The sequence below is a fragment of the Ostrinia furnacalis genome, unplaced genomic scaffold, assembly GCF_004193835.3.
Source record: "Ostrinia furnacalis isolate ACB-3 unplaced genomic scaffold, ASM419383v2 OfSCF5115, whole genome shotgun sequence".
Lineage (NCBI taxonomy): Eukaryota > Metazoa > Arthropoda > Insecta > Lepidoptera > Crambidae > Ostrinia > Ostrinia furnacalis.
This window is the reverse complement of record NW_021135354.1, coordinates 29,096-53,673: the sequence shown is the minus strand read 5'-3', so window position 1 is coordinate 53,673 and position 24,578 is coordinate 29,096. Positions and strand designations below refer to the sequence as shown.

The window sequence follows — 24,578 nt, the reverse complement described above, 5'->3', positions numbered from 1 at the left end:
TTTTTAAGAATTACTTATTAGTTCATATTTGTGTGTGTGGTGTAGTAAAATTCAAATAGGTATTACGTGGAGTAGTATATTATGAAGAGTTTAGACTATAACAGGAAAATTCTACCACTTTATGGGGATGAAGTCAAGGAAATTCCAAATTAAACTACTAACAAATTGCATTATTGCATTCAAATATTCCATTTATTGCCGCCAATACGCCGTTTATGAAATTTAAATGTATTGGTGAAACCACAATTATTAAATATTGTTATTGGGACAACATTGCGAAGTTCTTTGTATCAAGGTAAATACAGGGTGTCCCAAAAACAATGGATAACCCTGTAACCATCGATAGGCCTCGCCATGGTCTCCCTAACGTCCAATTTTGACCCCAGTAAAAATATCACCGTTTTCAAGATTTTTAAGTTTTTGTGCATTTTTAGAAAATTGCCACCTGCGATTACTTTTTCTCATGCCATTTCTACAAATGAGGATACTTTTCAATCTAGTTTTTTTCCTTATCACAAGGGATAGTTGGGCTATCAAAAGAAAAGATCAAAGTTCAACAAACTAGTTTGAAAGTATGAAAATTTTAAGAAATTGCAGAAGAGAAGGAAAAATTAATTCATTGTCTTGCACTTTTGATCAGCCATCGTGTAAAAAAAATGTAGGAAGACCATCGTGCCCATTATCTTAAAAACTTTCTTGGTTAATTGAAATTCTAAAAAGGTATCACAAGCCTATGTACTCTGTATTATTTTTCTCTTATGGCTACTTGAATAGCAACTAGTATGAAAACTGCAAAAATGAGTTTTTCTCGTAATAGTTAAACTAGGACTGCATAGTGGCATTAAATACAAATGGATAATTTTTAGCGTAGGAATTAAAATAAAGCAACATTTTATCATCATCATCATCATCATTTCAGCCGTAGGACGTCCACTGTTGAACATAGGCCTGTACCCTAATGATTTTCATAATGACCGCCTGCCTGCATACAGCACCTTCCTGCTTATCTTTATGAGGTCGTCGGTCCACTTTGTAGACGGACGGCGTTTATGGACGGCCCCTAATGAAGGAGTTTGAATATCTGTTTTGTTTGTTTCTGTAAACAATTGCATAGGATTTTAACACATATTATGAGCTAAACTAAGTATGGTAGTTGCGTCGTAATAATTAGATTCGTTTTGTTTGCTAAGTCGTCTCATGACAAGCAGTTTAACCGTTCAATTAAAAAGAGTCCCTTTATTTGGGTCACCAGACGAAATCCCTAAGTTCAGAGGTTATCTTGATTTTAGGGAACACACATGGTGAGTGGACTTCGCCCTTGATGATATGCGGGATGATGTCATGGTTATTTATGGGGTTATACAGTTGACAGCACAACAGGCTTACGCATTTTTGTTGCAAAATGTCACTTTTTACAACTACATAGAGTGCTATGTTTATTTTTTTGACTTTCCAGCTTCAAATAGTTCGTGACACCCAAAGTGGCCACAAAGTTGACAACACAACCTTATTCCAATTGTAACAAAGACGTGTTGCGAACTTTTTGGCTACTTTGGGTGTCACTCTATCTGACGCTCAAATTATCTTCATAAACTAACTTTTTTTATTCTAAGTTTCATAAGTTATGAAACTTAGAATAAAAAAAGGCCGGCAACGCACCTGTAACGCCCCTGGATCTGCGGGTGTCTATGGGCGACGGTAATCACTTACCATCAGGTGATCCGTCTGCTCGTTTGCCTCCTGTCAAATAAAAAAAAAAAACAATCTTAGAGTACATTCGTGGGTAAATGTTTCTTTTTCACAATCTAAATGAAATCTCAATCAATCCAAATCAATCTGCAGGCAGTGCTGGACCGGTGTCGTCGTGGAAATCCTTGGGTAGGCCTTTGTCCAACAGACGTCATTGGCTGAAACGAACGAAATATTCATATAGTCCAGTCAATGAATGCCTTAACGACGGTGTAGAGAGAAATCCGTGGAACACAATTTCTGACCTCGGGACTTTATTTAGCCTAGTTAGGTGGTGAACATAACAAAAGTCCCCGNAACTTGTCTATCTCATCTGTAGCAAATTGAATATGCTTTTTTTGGTTCAAAGTAGTCATGTCACTAGGACGCATAGTTTCCGAGGATTAAGCGAAAAACCGAAAAGTGGCACCTTTAAACCCCCCTCTCCCCGCCGGCTCAAGGGCTAAGGGCGGGAACTTTTGCTATGTTCACCTCCTAACTAGTCTAAATAAAGTCCTGAAGTCAGAAATTGTGTTCTACAGTTTTCCATCTATAATGCTTTATTGACTGGACTAATAATCGTGATGTTCGAAATCTTTTCCGTTGTTACGATGTCATAGGCAATTAATTATTTGTTTGTTTCCCACATTAATTCAGTCATATTTACAGCTGTTCACGATCACGACGATCCAATCTAAACAAGTGTCTACGCACAATCTTCACACTATAATGAGTTATTCGGTAGTCGGCCGTTTGGTGTAGTGGTTCGAAACGGACTACTATTCCAGAGGTTGCGGGTTCAATTCCCGCACAGTTTTGTGTGCATGATCATATTTGTTTGTATTGGACTGGGTGTTTCTATGTATAATATGTATGTATTTACAAAAAAAAAGTATTTAAGTATGTTTATATCCGTTGTCTAGTACCCATATTACAAGCTTTGCTTGGTTTGGGACTAGAAGCGCAGTGTAAAATGTCCAAGGATATTTATTTATTTATTCATTCTGTGACTATGATGGTGTTAATTGTACTTGATTTAAAAGTAACTCTGTCAGTCTGTCTGTTACCTCTTCACGCTAACAACTAGGCATTTGACACGAGTACATCTTTTGTATGTAACATATCGTTTGAACTGTCTAACTTTGGGCAGGCTTACTAACTGCGAAGTATCACTGAAAACACTAACATAAACCACGACAGTAGACTCACGATTGTAAGGAAGATACAAGTGGGAGCTGAGAAGATCCGTAAACGAACTAAAATCGCTGACGTAGGATTTGCAATTGCAAATGGTTTTGCAAGCTTATGTTCCAATGGGCATGTCACATAGCACGTAGAAGTGACTAGTTGGATCAGTAAGGTTCTTCAATCAAAACAATATAAACACGTCTTGCTGCACTGCCTAGGTACTAAATAGAGTCCCCGTAAACTACAAACTTTTTGGCAGTCGATACCAAATTGGTGTAATGACGTGCGTTATTTTGTACTGTCATCATCATCATCTCAGCCTTAGGACGTCCACTGCTGAACATAGGCCTCCCCTCGAACCTTAATTTCGAACTCCTCCTATGTCCTTCTGATTAATTTCGTTGCGGGTCCAATGACAGTTTAACTTTCCCCCGGACAAAGACCTTCTTGGTTGGGTTTTTATGGCGGTCAAACTGTAGATCCTGGCTACACAGGAGTTGCAGTGGTGGGAACGAGAGGTGGGAATAGTCCTCCCCTAATGCTTTCCATGTTGCCTGGTTGGTAGCGGCCGGCGTCCAGCACCTTCTACCTTTTGCTACCTTTACGATGTCGTCGGTCCATCATGTGGGTGGACGTCCCACGCTGCGTTTTCCGTGTTCCGTATTTCGTACTGTACATACTGATTAATAACCCGATTAAAGTACATAATATCGGCCTAAAAGTCTGCGACGTTCAAAATGGAGAGTGCCTTCTATACTATAACTATGTACAGGGTCTTAGTATAGTGTTGACAGTGAAAATGAGAAATGAGAGGCCCGACATGGTATGTTGAATTAGGGGATGCCATTCACATGTGCGCCCGCCGCAGGTTGTTATCCCAAATATGTAGTGCCTTTGTGTCGACTGTCAGGCTCCAGATATGTATAGTCCACTAAAATATTTCACATTCGCACTTAGTACATGTTTGGGTTTGATCTGTTAATGTGTACGTCTATGTAAAGTCGTGATGAAATAATATAAAAGCTCGTGCTTTTTAAAAAAGTTCTTATCCATTCAACAAGGTGATGAAATGTTCTACGTGTCCACATAAAAAATGCTTTACGATAATATTGAGCCAAATAGGAGCGCGTTTTGGAAATAGGTAGATTGAAAAATCATTCGTTTGTGTCAGCCAAATGGCGTCCACTACTGCTTGGAAAATTGTCACTGACAGAAGAAAGCTACATGATTCTTGAGTAACATAAACACACATCTCTAGGATCGGGCGCCATCTAACAAGAAGAAAGTGGCACTACTAGTTTTTATTAGATTTCTAGATACACAATAGCCGCACGTCTACGTAAATGTAAGTGGCGCGCTGCACATTTTAGAAATTGTATGAAAACCATTAGTAGCGCTGCAGACGCAGTGCAGCTCTTCCTCACGCTTCTTAATTTGAAGGCCCCTGTGACAAACCCATATTCGTTGGAACGAAGCCGCAGACATAAGCTAGTGTAGGTATCCATAAGTGTTGAACATAGCTGAGCTGGCTTAGCTCGCATCACTTCAAACCTTAAGTATCGAGCACATTATATTTTCAGCAGAACCCAAAAATAATGGAGTGCCATTAATAAGAGCTCCAACAAACACCCTTAATATTTATTTACAGCGAATCTCAGGTAAACTTCCAAGGGGCTTCAGTCTTCACCCATTTGTCTCGGAAATGCCCCGTTATTTCGCAACTGTCTTTGTTCAAGTTTTCTTGTTTGTTGTTTTAGTTGAAGTAAAAATTATTTTGGAATATTCGTCAAGAGCTGTTAGGAGTTGAGACCTGGAAAAGTTAGTGCCACTGAATTTGTCAATTCTAATTCTGATTTTGTGAAAGAAAACTGTCATTGTTAGTCTACTTAGGTATGCAATGGAACTGTTTATGAAAAAGTTATTCTAAAATACAATAGTTTAATTTATTTCTTATGAGAGAAGATACTTTTTTCAGTATTAGTCACATATTTTTTGTAAATGCTAAAAATCAATAGTTACACTAACTTGTATTAACTAATTCAAACTAATAAAGGTAGCAGGAAGGCGCTGGATGTAGACCGCTACCAACCGGTCAAAGGAAATCATTGGGGGATGCCTATGTTCAGCAGCAGTGGACGTCCTATGGCTGAAATGGTGATAATGAATAATAAATTTGAACTAAGATGTGGAGATTAAAAACAGAACTTTAAGATACTGAGGTCCATAGAATAGTAGAAGAGAGAATTCTCTTTCTTTTGTCAATTAAAATTACTGAAAAAAAGTAATAAGCGCGTAAATTGCGTTTTTCAACATCAACAAAATAATACTAATTTATTTCTATTTATATGATAGCCAAGTATCAAACCCACATACTCGTAAAAGTAGTTGCGAAAAAATTCGCCGAGCTTTCCTCTGTCATCGACCTATCATTAAATTACCTTCCTCGTGAACTCTGCGTCATCAAGCCAAAACTACTGTTTACACGACCTCCATAAAGTTCAGTTTCCGAATACTGTTTGCTCAATGCATTGTGCTTTTATCTTTTCTCATTGAACTTCCTACCTTAATCAGAGAAAATAAGATTGAATTTGCACTGGTAGTTTAATGGTACGTTAGTAATGTAGGCGTCAAAATTTCTCGGGCCACCAAAGCTGATGAATCATTGGAAACACGCGGTTCTGTAATACATTTTCGATAGATTTATTTTTAACGAGATAGAGTGGTTGCGGTAGTCTACTATAGATATAGCGTTTAACCGAGTCAGTAGCTGAGGTATTGCAGCGACACGGGAGGGGCGACATTGATATTGACGAGACAGAGCATACAAATCTGAAAATATGAAGTCGCGCTGACATTTGATATCACAAACACCCTTTTTTTGTCGCGTAGGAAATGTTTTGCGCACCGTCACCACTGCCGGGGGATAGGGTAATGTGTGGGACTCTCGGCGCTGTTCCGTCCTGAATAGTACGGGGTATACCCACTAAAACCTACACGGCGTTCCGTCATCGCCTGAGTAGGAGTGTCAGTATCCAGCCGTAGCCTTAGGCAGGAATCATATTGAACGGCGCGAGTCGGCGCGCAGCGCAGCGTAAAAATGCGGACGCATGCTCGCGCATCCGTCCGGATTGAAATGTCAGTTGATCAGTTGAAAGCAATTACGACTCTAAGAACTGTTAATAAAATACTGTTTTCTTTACGGCCGTGTAAGTGCGCTCCGACGCGCTCCGACGCGCTCCGGTCAATGGGCATCGTGCCTTCGACATCCGCGACACCCCCCCGTACCGCTCCCATACCTACCTCAAGAACTGACTCAGTTAAGCGCTAAGCCTATATTTCGACACCTTAATTTTAGGACTCACAGCTAGAGATGAAACGGATAGTTGTTTGGCCGGATACCGGATACCGGATATCCGGCCAGCTGCTAGGCCGGATAGCCGGATATCCGGCGGCCGGATAGTTGGCCCCTTGTCTCGTTGCATGTCGTGTCTATTAGTCTAACGTACAATTTGCATGTTCTCTAGAAAACGTAAGTCGCACTTCGCGAAGGTATCGGAAAAGTTCTGGTCCTCGAGCTGGTCTTCGAGTATGCAGGTTATGATCCTCCATCCTTCTTCTTATTGTGTACTCACTGACATTCACTAGGCTTGTTGTTTGTAAACGCTACGCTGGCGTATCTCAAACGTAGTGAGAACCCGATTTCTTGATATTGCAAGCACGATAATCGGGTCATCGCGCGCTGATTTACACCTTCATTCCCCACTTTTTGGTCTTCTTGTGTAAAAGGCGGTATGGTCATGCCTTTTTAACGTGTATCTTAAATTTGTACGCCATAAATTGAAAGTTTCAGCCATCTCCCGCTGTATACGCCCTGGACTTCTAAGCAGCACTATTTGAGCAACTTGAGCTGAAATAATGGACATTATTCTCAAATTATGGAAACGAGAATAACCCTAAGATTAATTTAAAAACAAAAAACAAAACGCCAAACCCTTACAACATTTAATATCGAATTTAAACTTACCCGTACTCTTTACGCTCCAACAACGAAATGCGTTTCTAGAGTCAAAAAAGTTAAACAGACGCATTTTTTTATTAATCTAGCCTCTTAAATTAACAAAAACAAATGTTCTGTTAACATGTCACACGAAACTTAGGTATACAACACCTATTTGCCCTCATATCTGGTTGTTTAGGCTTGGGCCAAATTCCGTGCCGCTGAGTGTATTTATGTATTCGTCATTAGAGTGAATAGCCCAGAAAAAGAAATTAGTTTTTTTAAAGGCCTTAATTAATACGGCTTTTTAGTAACTTTTTGAACTTTAAATAAAAGCCGTCATTATTATTATAAGCCATTTTATTGATGTTTGCCTCAAAGATTAATGTTATTCATTTTATTAATAAGAAATTGTCGTAGTTTTCAACCGACTTCAAAAAAAGGAGGAGGTTCTCAATTCGACCCGTATGTTTTTTTTTTCTATGTTTGTTACGCGATAACTCCGTCAATTATGAACCGATTTGAACAAATCTTTTTTCGGCGTATAGGTAATACCTCAAAAAAAACAACCCCTAAGGGTGGAAAATTGGGGATGAACTTTTTTATACGCAATATCTCCGCCGATTATAAACCAATTTGAACGATATTTTTTTTGTTGAATAGGTATTATCAAAAGGGTGGTTTCATGCGAATTTGAAGAAAATATTTGACCCCCAAGGGTGGAAAATTGGGGATGAACTTTTTTATACGCAATATCTCCGCCAATTATGAACCAATTTGAACGATTATTTTTTTGTTGAATAGGTATTATCAATTTTTTTTAATTTTTAGTTTTTTTTGTGTTCACGCATTTGAAGTCGGTTATATTTTTTAAAAAAAGTTAATTATATTCCACATACAAGTCATTATATTTACCGTCATATCTCTCCATGCAGTTGACGTAGTCAAGCATACAATAGTTCGTAAAGTTCAGTTCTACATAGTATAATGTTCTGCCACACAATACTCCAGTGCTGAAATATTTTTTATCATTTGAAGTTATGAAAAGTTTATTTAATATCCGGTATCCGGCCGGATAGTGAGTTACTATCCGGTATCCGGCCGGATAGTAAATTTAGGCCGGATATCCGGCCTACCGGATAGTTACCGGATATCCGTTTCATCTCTACTCACAGCTGTTCGCGGGTGATTTTTGGCAGCTTGAATATAAATCTTGAGTGATTAATAGCGGTATTATAATAATGTACGTGCCCTCAATAATATCGAATTGTGTGATGGGAATGGGCAGACCGTAATATTTTTTTGTTAAAAAAATCTGGAACTTTGTCCTTTCTTTTTTCTTCTATTATGTAGACCGACGTCCTAGAGGTAGGAGGAAGGCGTTGGATGCAGGTCGCTTCCAACCGGACGATGTGAAAATCATTGGGGCCTAGGTTCATCAGTGGACGTCCTGTGGCTGAAATGATGATGACGATGCAGGTTACACGGTAGAAAGAATGTCAATAAGAGTTCCTGGCCTTGGTATCTGACTTGAGCAGCCATCATCAATTAGGAATATTCCTAACTGATGCCTGTGGCAGCTCAAGTTGGTCATATTATGACCAAAGCAACCATCTTTCTTTTACTTTTTAACAAACGTCAAAAATTCTGTTGAACTCCATTTAAAAACACCGGACTGCAACTCAGCCTTAGGATTTCCTATCAACAATAGTATAACAAAACTGAGGATAAATGTTCTAGTTTATTTTTAGCCGACATCGATGAAAATATTTTAGTTACATCTAAACTTAACCCTTAAACTAACCTAATTATTACGAGAACTAACAAGTAAATTCTCTAAATTATTCAGATGCATTAAAATAGGACACTGGGTCGGTGAAATAACCGCTATGCAAACGGTCGAAGAGCCAAAGCTGAAACCACACGATGCGTTGCGGCGGCGGTGCGACGCCGGAGCGGTGTCGCTGCGTAGTTAAAGCTTCAACCACACCAACGCGTGCAACGCTGGCGCGATCATAGGCCAATGACAGGTCGCGCGACCTATGACAGTTCACGCGACCTGTCATTGACCTTTGATCGGGCCGGCGGTGGTGATCTGCCCCCCTAGACAAAACGCACTTTTTGATCGAATCGAAAATCGAATCCGTCAAATTCCATACAAAAAAGGGGCTTTTCGACCACTTTTCGACTGGTTTGCGATTATAATGGCACTTTGTCTAGACCCACTGCACGCGTTGGTGTGGTTGAAACATTACAGTCATAGAAATATCTGTGGCGGGCCCACGAGCGGTGCGGCACCGCGACGCGCGATAGTACGCCGAAATCTTTGCGGTGCGGCTCCGCAACGGATCGTGTGCTTTGGCTCTAACCATTAAAAGGAGAACAACCATTTTGGGCCCCTAGTTTGTACAGAGTTGTACATTGGTAGGTTTTTGATATTATATTACGCATACATTAGGGAGTATTTTACGCATACATGAGTAAAAATGATAATTTTAACTGATGTCGTAAGTCGTATACAATAATAAAAACGAATTAATGATTTAATCTAAGATAACGTAAAATGGAACGTTAAAGTCAATCGATTAAAGACTCAATACACTATACTGTCCCACCAAACTCATTGACAGGGGGGCGCCACCATCGTTCAACTATATAGTTTCTAACATGGCAAAAATCGGAACCAGCGATCCGGTATTGACGGTGGCGCCCCCTGTCAATGTCACGGGTGGGACAATTCAGTGTATTTGATCTTTAAGAAGGTTTGTACTGACAGATGACAAAACTAAAATGATTGAATGAAATAATGAATGAAAATAATTCGTTTTGTCATCTGTCAATGCAGCAATGTCACTTGCGAATCACAGATGAGACCACAGATTAGAGAGTATGTCTAAAGGATCTAAAGGATGAGACTGTTGCGAATGCTTGTTGAATTAAAACTAATTAAAAGAAGAAGAAGAAATAAAACTATCGATTAATAACATTTTATGCTATTTCTAACGGATTCTGCTTGCGATTTGGGTAACTGACGACTTGATTTTGTATAAAAGTAACATTTTTTCTAGTTTTTTTCTAATTTAGTTTTCTCGAGAATGACACTAGTTAGCAACCTCAAATAAACACAATAATAAACTACATAGTTTATGAAGGCATAAAAACGACATAAAATTTGTAGCTGTACAAATAACTTAGTACTGGGCCCAACGCTTCATAGAAAGTGGTTGTTCTCCTTTCAACTCTAATTAGAACTCGTTAAGTTAGAAAACACGTTGGTCTGTAAATAGAGTTTCTACTAAAATATGAAACTGAAACCAAAAAACTTACACACATAGTTTTGGAACGTTCCATCGAGTCGTTGCCTAAATTTATTTTATTCCTATTCATTTCCTACCATTATTGTGTTAGGGTTGCCTATAAAATAATAACCAAATCTAAAATTAAAAGAAAGAACCTCCTCCTTTTTTGAAGTCGATTATAAAGGCAGTACTAGCTAAAGGCCATAATCCTATTTCTAAAATATTTTGCAAAATCCAATCACAGTTATCATGAGTCCCAGAAAAACAGACAGAGTAATCAGAAGAATAAAGAAGTAAGTCGAAGTTATGATCAAGTTCGCTCCAATGCAAAGCGGATGACAGGTGTTAATATGGCTAGAGTTTAGCATTACCCATTTGTTATCCAATACGAGGGCTGCACTAAAAGTATCGGGAATGGAATATTTCCACTGTTCCAGTCATATTAAAATCTATTTAATTGCAAACTCCAGGGTTTTAAAAATCGTATACCATTTATTTATTTAAAAAAAGATTCTCGGTCGTATCACAAGGTCTTGTCAAACTTGTTTAGTCGTTAAGAAAATGGAATTGACTCGAGAAAATTCAAGAGCGATGATTTATTATGACTTTTGAAGTGGTTTAACACAAAAACAGTGTGTTGACCGGATGATTTCTGCATTTGGTAATGAAGCCCCATCCAAAACCACAATTTATCGCTGGTTTCCTGAATTTCAACGTGGACGTGTCAAGCTCAGTGATGATCCCCGTCAAGGTCGTCCAAAAACTGCAGTCACCTAAGAAAACGTTGATGCTGTGCGTAAGCTGATTGAAGAAGATCGACATGTGATTTGCGACTATTCCTCTTGGGGGACAAAGAACGGTTAATGCAGATTAGTATGCTAGCATTTGTTTGCCACAGGTCGTTTCTGAACTCCGTAAAGAGAACTGCAACCGCCGCATCATCCTCCATCACGACAATGCGAGTTCTCACACCGCGCACTGAACAAAAGAGTTTTTGAGCAAGAAAACATAGAATTATTAGTCCATCCGCCGTACAGCCCCGACCTAAGCCCCAATGATTTCTATACTTTCCCTTAAATAAAGAATAAATTGCGTGGTCCGAGATTTTCATCACCTGAAGAAGCTGTGGAAGCCTACAAAACGGCCATTTTGGAGACCCAAACTTCCGAATGCAATGGTTGCTTCAATGATTGGTTTCGTGTATGGAAAAATGTGTCAAATTTCGCGGAGAATACTTTAAAAAGCAATAAATATATTTTTAAATAGTAATGTTGTTTCACTTCCTTGATTCCCGAAATTTTCAGTGCCGCCCTCGTATAACAACCCTAAAAAACCTAAAAAGCTATCTCCTTGCTCCAACAGAGTACCTTGGAAGTAAAAATACGAAAGTTTAAATTAAATCCGCGTCGCATTCCCACGGGAGCTTCCAGCTTATTGTATTGGAAAACCACCTGCGATGACAGGATAGAAGTTTCACAAATAAATCTTCATTTTGTTTCAAGATTCTCTGTGTCTGGAATTTAGAATTTCATTTTGGAATGTCAATTTTATTCGGGAAGTAGGAACGTGGAAGAAGTGTTATAATCCTGTTAGTCAATTCTTCTTCTTCTTATCGTGTCGACAACAAACCTACACAGTGTCAGCCCAAAACTCCGCTACAAGAGTGGCTTTGTCAGCAGCATTAATTACGAGTAAATCCTCCTGCGTGCAGTTGCTCGGGCACTTAGTCAATGAAGTTAAGTTTTTTTTTATGCAGAACAAAGCAGTTATTTGACAGCAATCACACTTTATGTTAAGTGACATGCAGTCTAGGATGGATACCTGCTCTGTAAGTGCAAGTAACTAAAATATTTCAAAAGATTGATGATGATGAATTGGAATTAATAAAGTCTGGAATTTTCTCGTGGCCGAGTTATTTAGCATTGACACACTTCATGTTGCAGGAAACCATTATACTGCCATTAGTAATCTGCATTGTCGCATTATCATCAACTAGATGTGCATTGTGCATGCACATTGCAGTAATATTTTTGATATAATTTTTTAACTGCCAGTGTGCCTATTTTTAAACATTTCGTTTACCGCGAAAGCCAAGAAAAAAAAATCCGATAAGTTTTTCTTTTGTTTCAGAATAAGATTTAAATACATTTTTGAAATTCGAATATCTTTTGGCTTGAGTTATTTTTTTATTCATAAAAAGTTTATAATACGAACGCAAATAAAAAAGGCTGTAATGTTTATAGACTGTCCCTTTACGACGCAATGGGTTTGGCTGATATAGCGTAAATAATAATGTTAGTTAAAATTGAGATTAATTTTACAAGTGTTGGCCTATTTTCACTCTACTAATGTATAAAATAGTCTAAAATAAATGATTCGAGTTAATATTATTTAAAAAAAAGGTACATGTTCACATTTTTCTAACTGTTCGTGAGCACCCTCACCTTAGTTGGCTGAGCAGCTCTGAATAAATCTCGCTAACGACAGTTGCGCCGAACTATTCGAGAACGATTCCAGCTCGTTTCGATATTTCACGTAATGGTGCTAGTTTTAGTTATGTTGTGGGAAATCCTTAATGCCCTGAGAGTTTTCTCATCATGTCTCTGATTGATGCAATGAGAGTTACCAGTCAATCATCAGCTAGAGAGATTTTTGATGATTCTTCACCAGTTGAAAATTGCAAATTGGATAAGCATTGAACAACAGAGTACTTATAAGCAACCCGCAATGTCTTCATTTATACTGAACTAACTATTGCCCGTGGCTTTGCCGGCGTGTAATTTTGTGTGAAAACTTTATCGCACGTGTCCTTGTTTCAAAAACCTGTATAAAAACTACCCTATGTCCTTTCCCGGGACTCAAAATATTCCTATATGAGGTCTCACAGTACACGTGGACGCACATTGTGACACACGCACCAATCACAGAGTTCTATTCAACGCTGTGCCTTCGATTTGCTGCTTGACCTAATCAAGCATCGTTTGTGAATACGGGCATAAAATTACTCTATAACTAGTGGTTTCGTAGCTTTGCGGTCAAACAGTTACAATAACAGGCAAGCGAAACAAGGCTAGATTTCATCAAATGAAGGATCATGTTCAGTCAATTATAGTCCTAATAAGTTGGTTATTATTGGTTTCTTCGAGCTATTAGTTTCTGTATTAGTACCTCAACTCTAACTACCTAATTAGGGTTATTTTCGAAGCAATTACTTAGTTCTGTATTAAAAGAGATTGTTTGTGATAAAAGAAACACGCGATACTGCGGGGATATTAGCACTTCTCGGAACGAGTGGCACTTTCGGCGGATGATCTCAGTATTTGTTGTGAACACACGAGCGGGAATCCGTTGCGCGTGTGATACAAGTTTCAAGTGTGATACACGTTTCACGAGTGATTTATTTATTTATTTATTTAATAGGACAACCAACAAGACATCCCACGCGTTGGTATACTTCTATTCAACTTTATTGGACGAAGGATCGCAGTTCGCTCTAGGCAGCTGACAGCGACCAGAAGTGCTAAAACTGCAATGACGGCATTAATTAGTTCAGCAATCATCTTCGTCTTTTTTCGTGTCGTTATGGGTTATTTTGTATGAATTTGCGTTTGGTACTGAATCATACCTACACCATGGCAATAGATGGGCATAGCACTTATGTTGCACAAAACTTTCTACACGTTTTACTTTCAAACCCAAGCTTCAATTCAAAACCGCAGCGTGCATGGTAGTGAAATCCATCCGTGTGGATGTGGTTTATTATAATAGGCACTAACGCATTATTGCTTACGAACCTAAATGCCTAGTGAGCGAGATGAAAGAAATGCCAACCAGTTTCGAGCTAAATCTGTACCTTTTGTACCTTCTCGGTAACTTATTATTCAAAGGTTAATTGAACAAAAATAAAAATAATAAATATCTATCCTCCCAAGCCGCTTTCGGCTACGGTAACTACGACAAAATTACAATACTACGATTAAATTAGTTGTAAGTGATAGCAGCTGCTGGTCTGGCTTAAAGAGCATAAATAATGTAGGAACAAAAGTAGAATTATTGGTCCTTCGTACGGCTTTTTGCAGAAATAAAATACTTCAGGTACTATCGGGGACTCTTCCGCCTGANGAGTCCCCGATAGTACATCATTATTTTACTTCTACGCGATTATTTTACTTTCACGCGCCTTCAACCTTGTCGATTTCGGTCTACCAGTCCTTTTAGCTTATACAAGAAACAAAAACAACTTAGGTGTTACTTTTTATCAAAGCCTTACTGTAATATGAGGAATGATGCTTTCTCTATATTTCATCCCATTACATTTTCTGTCTGAAACAAAAGCTTAAGTTTTGTTCATTCCAAGTTGTACCAATTTCAGCAATTCAATTTCGTACTGAGAGCAGACCGTACAATTAATTTTCATCTTAGCGATATAAAAACCAGTTCCACATTTAGAGCATCATCTTTCCATGTCTATTAACCTAAACAAAAATCGCTTCAAAGCGTTATAAAGGAAAAAAACAAGAAAAAGTGTAATCGAAACGAATGTACAAAGTTGATTTTATTTTCACTCAATATCTTTGAAGCTGGGTATGCTGACGAGTGTATTAAAATTATGAAATTAGCCGAAATTGTATGAATGGGACATCCCTTTAAGCCAAATTGCAACATTCATAGCTGCAACTTTTTGTCAAAAAAAAAACTTTAAAGCTGATTAAAAGAGAAGAACATTCCTATGGACTGCCGATTAATGTGCAGGTCAAAGAATGTAAAGTAAGAGTTACAAGGTACCTACTCGATAAAAGCCTCATATGCTAAGGGGTGACAAGGGTAACGCCGTGGTCAGAAGTTAGGCTGAGTTGCACCATCTTACTTTAACATTGACAAACGTCAAAAGTCGATCAAACTCCATTCAAAAACCACTAGTTATGATTATAGTCACGGTTAAAATGATGGTGCAACTCAGCCTTAGAATTCAATAACAAAAGCCGCATAGCAACAACTTTAACACATTTTGAAACAGGTGATAAATATAGTCCTAAATATAGAACACGAAGTAATGTTACATTTCATAAGTTTGAAATAGATCTACGGCATATCTGAGTAAACACACGGGTTTGTTTGTTTCCCTTGCTGAACTGATACATTCCGATGGGCAAGGCTGTGGTGAGGCCACATTGAGTTATATTTCCAGTTTAAAGTGATACGTACGTATTTAATTTGTTGTAACATGTAAAATGTAGAGAGCTAAAAATCACACGATGCGTTGCGTACCTCAAAGATTACTCGGCGACTCTATAAGGCGACATCATGTGCTTTGACTCTAGCTCACCTTCGCTACGAAATCATGACAGCGAACTCTATCAATATTTACATCCTTGCTTTATTTTACCACATCGCCAAAGTGGGGTAAGGTTACTTAGTTCGATTACCAAATTGTAGAAGTGTTTTTCGTAGCAGAAAAGTGCTACGGGCGTAGGTAACTTGAAAGAAAAGTAAGTGCTCATGCTCATTTTTAATACTAACACTTTCCTAAGCGGGATTCCATCCCCAAATCGAACTCTATTTAGATATTAGTCCAGAACAATTTTATTAGGTCAGATCTTGAACTAGAAAACAAAGTCTATCAATGACTCAGACTCTCAATGAATGGTTTACTGCCTTTATTGTTAATAAACAACCGGTTATCGATTCTCAATGAGATAACTGATCATACAAACCTGATACATTGTTTCGTGAAGATTGATATGCATTGATTAATCATCGCCTCATTCGCTTTTAGGGTGAAGACACAGTAGGGGTGTTTACGTGGGGCGTAGGAATGTTGTATGAGAACGCCACAAGCCGTGAAAATAACGAAATTCTGTTGGTTGTATAACGTTTCGTGTCATTTCGTCTTATCTCTGCTTTGGTAAAGCACAGTCCTAACACCTAGGACTAGGTGTCGCATGCCCTATACATAAATATCTTACTCTTTATGTCTGCTCATCAATGAGCTTCGTAATACCTTCCTTTAATCCTTCAAGCTCCGCGAATCTAGACACAATAGATAATCAATTGTTATGACATTAATTAATGCCGTCTGGGACTCAATCGGTTAAAAAACAAATACACCTAACTTTTTGGGTTCACTTACTGGTTTGTCTAATCTGCTGAGTGTTGAGAAGCCCACTGAAGTCTGTAAAGATTATGTAATGTAATTAGAATGAAGGCGTAATTAATTAGAGTGCTTTTCGGCTTTAGAGTCAAACGAATTTTAATACTCGCTCTCAGTGTGTCTCAGGTCAGGATATTGCATATTGTATGACATCAACATTGACGTAATATTGATTGCACTTGTGCATACAAATTAATTATTAATAAGCGGATCATTGTCTGCAGTGTTCAATGACTCACCTGTTCAATGATTAAATTCAAAAATTTGCATACAAATTGCATTTTAAAGTAACTAGCTATGTGAACCACGATCGTACCTATTCTGTACTAAGGTTCGAATGTATTAACAGACTATGAAATTTCAGTTTCCCTTTTTTTGCATCAGCCACTAGTTTACGAAGTAATCTTGAATTGAGCAACTAACTCGAAACTGGAAGTAGAATATCGATCAAATGAACGTCATGTTGAATATGGTGTACCACAAGGTAGTGTCTTGGGCCCACTATTATTTATAATTTATATTAATGACCTACCTCGATCTACTGACAACCCTATGACTCTTTTTGCGGACGATAGTACTCTGACTGTAGCATGTAAGCGACCTGACATTTATGAAAATGACATTAATAATTCTTTGACATCAATAATTTCATGGTTAGACAATAATAATTTAAAAATAAATATTTCTAAGACACAAGTTATGAAATTCCGACAAAGAATAATATCTGCACCTGACATAAATGTAATATACAATAACATGACAATCTCTGAAGTAGACAGTGCAAAATTTCTAGGAATATTCATAGATAAACAACTGAACTGGAAGACACACATTGAGTACCTAAGTAAAAAGTTGAGTAGTTCTGCATACGCACTATACAAGTTAGCTCCACTACTAAACGTTGATTCTCTGCTCTTGGCGTACCATGGCTTAGTGGCGTCGAATTTGAGATACGGCGTTATTTTCTGGGGGAATTCTACTGACAGAGAAATTATTTTTAAAATGCAGAAACGTTGTATACGAGCAATGTTTGGAATGAAAGCGGCTGATAGTTGTAAGCCAGTTTTCAAAAAACATAAAATTTTAACATTTCCGTCAATATATATTTTAGAAATAGTACTGTTTGTTAAGGCCAATCCGTCACTTTTTATTCGTTTAGAGGATGTTGTCAGTCGCAACCGACGCGACTACTCAAGACTACGGATGCCCCCCTCAAATTCAGCTCTTATGAGTAAAAGTATATTATGTATGGCACCTAGAATTTACAATAACATCCCCTTAACAATAAAAAAAATAGAATTGTATGAATTTAAAATGAAGGTTAAAAATTTATTAATTGAAAAATGTTATTATAATCTGACGGACTTCCTAAGTGACAAATTTTGATTTACTTCTTAATATTTTTTTTCCATTTCATCTGATTATGCAACATTGACTTTAACTTTAATTTGACTTGATTGATTATGCAGTATTACTGTAATTGATATTTTATTTTTAATTTAATTTGTACACCGCAAAGGTACGACATGTTGATACCATTTTAAATGCTGACTTAACACCTTATGTACACATGTTTGAACAAATAAATGTATCTTTTTCTTTATCTTTATCTAGTGACTGGAATTCACTCCCTGCTGCTGTCTTTCCCTTACTGGACAGTATACCATCCTAGACTGATCTCTCTGATCCAGGTGTAATAGCAGTCAAATGCCTGCTTTATATTGCATGGGAAAAATAATGTATCTATATTAGTGGAGCTCTACTTACTTCTATAGAGTTTCGGCATAAGTTCTTACTTGTATCATTATCATCATCATCATCTCAGCCATAGGACGTCCACTGCAGAACATAGGCCTCCCCCAATGCTTTCCTAATATGCTGTGTACTTACTGTTCGAATCAATCTGCTTAGCAGATGTTTAGTAAAATAATAAGCCGGTCTCACATGTCATATTACCTAACAATGAGGCCAATGTTACTCATCACCCACCACAAAATAAGGATCGGACTAAAAATGGATCTCGAATTCATGAAGTTTTATAAAATTTTCGTTAATTACGTCAATTTTCGCTGCAACAAAGCCATTATGAAACACAAAAGCGATGCTTCCGCGCATTATCGAGTTTGCCAAATTGTCAATCGCATCCGGAATGCATCGATGCCGTTTAATCGGTAATGCTATCATCGATATCCCCTCATAAAAGTGATTTATGAGGACGATCGCTGTAGAAATGGCATGTTAAATCGTCGAAAATGATTTTAATCCCAACTAATATTATAAACTAGCTTTCCGCCCGCGGCTTCGCCCGCGTGGAATTTTGTCTGTCACAGAAAAACTTTATCGCGCGCGTCCCTGTTTCAAAAACCGGGATAAAAACTATCCTATGTTCTTTCCCGGGACTCAAACTATCTCTATGCCAAATTTCATCAAAATCGGTTGCGAGGTTTAAGCGGGAAAGCGTAACAGACAGACAGACAGACAGACAGAGTTACTTTCGCATTTATAATATTAGTTGGGATAGTTTTTATCCCGGTTTTTGAAACAGGGACGCGCGCGATAAAGTTTTTCTGTGACAGACAAAAATCCACGCGGGCGTAGCCGCGGGCAGAAAGCTAGTATAAATATATTCGTTAACTGTACGGCTACATAATGAGTACATCCCCTCAATAATAAATGGTTTACACAATGAAATAAATGAAGAAAACGACTGGGTGATTGTTATACGAGTAGTTACATCGTTTGTTTCAACCAAAAGATAGCTAGAAAAAGGCCTTCCGTGAAGATTTCCACAACGACCGAACCGTTCAGGCCTGCAACCAGGTGCTTACATATACCATCACCAGATCGTCGGTCGATCCTGCCTTCCTGTCCTTGGTATATTATAATCTGCTAGATTTTTTAATTCTTCTTCTTATAGTGTCGACAACAAACCTGTATTAAAAGGAGATAAAACGCCACTGGGTTTAGCTTGATGTGCTATCGTCCATGTTTTTTTAAGGTCGTGATACAAAATACAGTAACTAATTAATTTTCATTTTTCTTTTTATTTAACTAGCTGACCCCGCGAACTCTGTTCCGCCTTAAAGGCAATAAATAAGCCATCGCAATTTTTCCTTATTTGCTCACCGTTTAGACCTACCCTGGACTACGACAAACATTTTCGTTAAAACAATAGTACGGTGTCAGCCCACATTTTTTAATTCATTAGTTAGGGCATAACTTTTGCAATGTCACAATAAGGTTAAGTCAAACTGATACCTACTCGTACTTATTATATTTGAGCCAATACATTCTCGGCGACTTTATAGTACTATTCGTATTTTATTTTATTACTCACCTCGTATTCTTCACTTCGTTTGCGATAAAAGCTTTTATGAGGCCTCTCATGTGACTTTTCATTTTAATAAAACATTATTGAAGTATATTATCAACATTTTATTTCATGACACACATCAAATGCGTATAGCTAGAGCACAGGGTGTTTTATTAAATAAAGTATAATGACAAACGATCCCAACCTTATAATCCTAATCCTTCCGACACACGTGAACAGCATCATCATCATTTCAGCCATAGGACGTCCACTGCTGAACATAGGCCTCCCCTAATGCTTTCCACGTTGATCGATTGGTAGCGGTCTGCGACCAGCGCTTCCCTGCTACCTTTACGATGTCGTTGGTCCACCTTGTAGGTGGACGTCCCACGCTGCGTTTTCCGGTACGCGGCCTCCATTCCAGAACCCTGCTGCCCCATTGGCCGTCAGTTCTGCGTACTATGTGCCCAGCCCATTGCCACTTCAGCTTGCTAATTCGTCGGGCTAAGTAAGTGATACCTATTAAAAGATAATGATTCAGAGTGATATTAAAAGGTAAATGAAACAAGTAAGGACTTTTGGTACAGACTCATCAAAAATTTAGACTACACTTCTGTTCAACTTTGAACAGTAGCATTTTACATAAAAACTCAAATCGGACGATTTATATTGTATCAATACCACAGAAAGAGCCCATAATGACTATGGGTTCTGTCAATCTTTATTTATATCACACTAGTTTTTGCCCGCGGCATCACCCGCGTGAGTTTGTTACAGATCGTCATAAATTATAGCCTATATGTTAATTAATCTGAGTTATAAACAAAATCACTCTGGATTATGAGAATCAGGTTGCGGAAGTAGGAAGGCGCATCGGACAAGCTTGGGCGGCATTCGGGGCAAACAGCGATGTTCTACGCTCCAAGAAAATTGCTCAACACATAAAGACCAAGGTGTTCAACCAGTGTGTACTGCCGGTCTTCGTGTATGGGATGGAGACCACGACGCTGACAGAAAAGTCTGCTGAGAGACTCCGAGTCGCACAACGAGCAATGGAAAGACAGATGCTTGGCGTCTCCCTACAAGATCACAAAAGGAACGAGTGGATCAGAAAAAAGACAAGGATCAGCGACGTGGTGGAAGAGATTGAGAGCCCTAAATGGAGATGGGCAGAGCACATTGCACGGAGGAACCAGGATCGCTGGGCCAGAAAAACCCTGGAGTGGAGACCTCGCAACAACACCCGCGGCAGGGGAAGACCGCCTAACTAAACGATGGATAGACGATATCCGGCAGCAGGCTGGAGTGAACTGGATGCGTGTGGCCAGGGACAGAAGTCGGTGGAGGGTTGAAGAGGAGGCCTATGTTCGAAGGCGAACCCAAAGGCTGACATAGATAGATAGATAGATAAACAACAATACTGTAAAGTTTCATCAAAATCCGTTCTGTAGTTTTTGCGTGAAAGAGTAACAAACATCCAGACATCCAGACATCCAAACTTTCGCATTTATAATATTAGCACGATTAGTAGGATAGGATATTCAACTGTTATGGTTATTTTTGTATCTAAATTACCATTTCTATGCTAAAGCAAGATATTATCCGAACATAAAAAGTTAGTGTTTTTTAGCTGACAGGACAAGCATTTTATCTGCGCCGGCCGGTCATAAATCTATTCGCTGGAAAGGAATTGATTTGCATGGCATTTGCATGAGTTAGGGGCAGTGTGACACAATAACTGAGGCGTTTTGCTTTGGAAATGGAGCAACTGTTTCTGGGCAATAAAAAGTGAACAATAGGAGGGTATTTCTCATCGCCACGGTTCTCATCGTCACCTTCGTGGCGAATTTTATTTCTAACTTATTTCAACTTTTTGTAAACAAAAATTGTAGGGCTTGATGTGAAGATTGTATTCTCAGTAAATCAGTCAAATAGTGAGTCTCGTTTGGAAGCTTTAACGTTTTGAATTTTTTGATGCCACGAAAGTGATTCTGTACTTCACAGCAATAATTTTTTCAAACTTTATATACTGTAAATGACTCTTAAGTGTTTATAAAACATATATTTTGTCTTATTTTCATAGATAAATAACAATAACATAATATAAATAGGTACCTACAAGATAAAATTTTACCGATTACGTCACCTACTAAGTTACAAGATTCTACGCAATTCGTTTTAAGGGTNGAGAAGTACCCAGGAAGTCTTGGTCTGTGAGAGGACATCATCTTCATCATCATTTCAGCCACACAGTCTACTGTTGAACATAGGTCTCTTTCAATGATTTTCATATTGCCCGGTTGATAGCGGCCTGCATCCAGCGCCTTCCTGCTACCTTTATGTGGTCGTCTGTCAGAGATAAATAATTTTAATCCAGGTCTCCTGGGTTCGAGTCCTAAGTGAGACAAATACGGTAAGTTTGAGATCAGCTGAAGATCAGAAAATTAATATGATCTCGTACTTCAGCAATACGTCCGATTGAAATTTGAAATAAGGTAGAGGCTTAGCTTATGAACTTTTACTCTTATACCATTGTTACAATCTATGCGGAATAGAAGAAACAGTATGTTAGGTAGATACCTATAAAATTAAGAAGTTTCTTACTCATCTAGTCGGATGTATCCAAAACACTTATGGTGCAAAAATGCAAAATACATATATGACTGTTGGACGGACCATGTTTGGCTTATCGATGTATCTGAATGCATCTAGTGATGCAATGTGTCTGTAATAGACCAATCAAGAACAGTCACACAGGAAATACTTATGAAGAAAACACATGTTCAATGGCGAGGGGTAACCCGCTGGTCGATTTCACGTATAGAACTTGCTAAAAACTATAGTGAAGTCTTTATTTTTTTATTATTATCATGTAGTTTTAGAATAGTATTATTTAGGTATTACATGCAGCAAAAAAGTATCTACAAGAGACGCACCTAACTAATACTTGCCCGTAAGTAAGCAAAAACTATTAACTAAGTAAAGTACATAGCTGACTTTTATAACATTAGCTTTTAAGTTTAACTTAGAACTGACGTAAACATTGCATTACTCGAAACACTGTTTGGAGATGATGTCAAAGAAAATATTAATAAACTGTGACATTTATAACTAGATGACATCAATAAACCTATTTGTAAACAGCAAGCCGCAATATTTTATAGAAGCGTGACTGTATTGTTTGAAGAAAACTGTCGTAAGCTAAAATTAGTTTACGAGTAGCATCGTATCATAGTTATTAAAAGCTATTTGTATTTTATATTCATTCAACACAACGCTTGTTTATTCGGGTATAAGATATCTACACTAATTATAAAGAGGAAAACTATTTGGTTGTAATGAATAGGCTCAAAAACTACTGGACCGTTTTTAAAAAATTTTCACCATTCGAAAGCTACATAATCCGCGAGTAACATAGGCTACATTTTATTTTGGAAAAAAAATAGGGTTCTGTAAAATATTTGGGTTTTTCGGAATCCACGCGGGCGAAGCCGCGGGCGGAAAGCTAGTCTATACTAATATTATAAATGCGAAAGTAACTCTGTCTGTCTGTCTCTCTTTCACGCTTAAACCACTGAACCGATTTTAATAAAATTTGGCAAAGACATAGTTTGAGTCCCGGGAAAGGACATAGGATAGTTTTTATCCTGAGTTTTGAAACAGGAACGCACGTGTTAAAGTTTTTCTGTGACAGACAAAATTCCACGCGGGCGAAGCCGCGGGCGGAAAGCTAGTTGTTTATAAACCGACAAATATTTCTTTCTTTAAACTGTTACTAGAGACCCCTTTACGTGATTTTCAGACTTTTAGATAAAGTAATAAGGGTAAAATACAATGTAAAAACTAATAATAATCTTAAGGTCTACTTTATAGCCCAGTCAATAAAGTATTATAGAGGGAAATCTGTGGAATACAATATCTGACTTCGTAACTTTATTTAGACTAGTTAGGAGGTGAACATTTATCAAAAGTCCCCGCCCTTAGCCCTTGAGTCGGCAGGGAGAGGAGGGTTTGAAGGTCCCATTTTTCGGTTTTTCGCTTAATTCTCGCAAACTATGCGACCACTAGCAAATTTAATTAGCTTTTTTTGGTTTACCTACTACATCTCTATCTGTAAGTATTATTTTTAGTAACTGAATAAAATTGTGTGAACCCTGGTCTTAAATAAATAAGGCACTAGCATTTCCCGTGCATCTATGTTCTTACTTTATTCATCGTGGGTGGCATAAAACATACAAAGTAAACATTAGAAATCATTTGGAATCCGCTCACAATCCCAAACGGAAAGCATTGACAGTTATGGTCATGTAAAAGTATGTTGAAGTGCATGATGTCATGCAGCGTCACCTAGTCTAGCTTGCTATTGATATTAGTATAGACGTAGGTAAGTTTATCAGATGTATTATTTTGTTAGATACAAAATAAAATTTTAATCTATATCTATAAAAGCGAAAGGTCCACTGATTGACTGACTCACTCATCACGAAGTCTTAGAAACTTCAAGAGCTAGAAGTCTCAATTTTGCATGGGGGTTCCTTTTAGAACGTAGGTGCTCACTAAGACAGGATTTTGCAAAATACTACCATAAGGGTAAAACGGGATCCACGCGTACAAAGTCGCGGGCGGCTGCTAGGTATAGAATAGAATGATACAGTCATCATCATTATTTCAGCCATAGGACTTCCACTGCTGAACATAGGCCTCTCCCAATGATTTCCATGATGGCCGATTGGTAGTGGCCTGCATCCAGCGCCTTCCTTTAATTATTACTTACAAGGCAACTTCAAATCACAATATTATGGTACATCATTTTGCCCAGAAAATCTTCTTTCAGCGTTAAATATTAAATGTTAACTCCTAAAATAAATAAAAAGTAGCGCTGAAAAATGTCAGACGCTTCTA

The 24,578-nt window shown here is 38.0% G+C and overlaps 1 protein-coding gene across 1 annotated transcript; it reads left to right on the top strand.

Annotated features, from left to right (window-relative positions):
* Positions 1-3,715: 3,715 nt before the first annotated feature.
* On the top strand, positions 3,716-20,881 carry LOC114360653 (uncharacterized; the record flags this gene model as incomplete). The annotated part of the gene is made up of 2 exons (XM_028315407.1): positions 3,716-3,739; positions 20,528-20,881. Coding segments are annotated over exons 1-2 (378 nt in total), but the record flags the coding sequence as incomplete, so codon positions are not given.
* Positions 20,882-24,578: the final 3,697 nt, after the last annotated feature.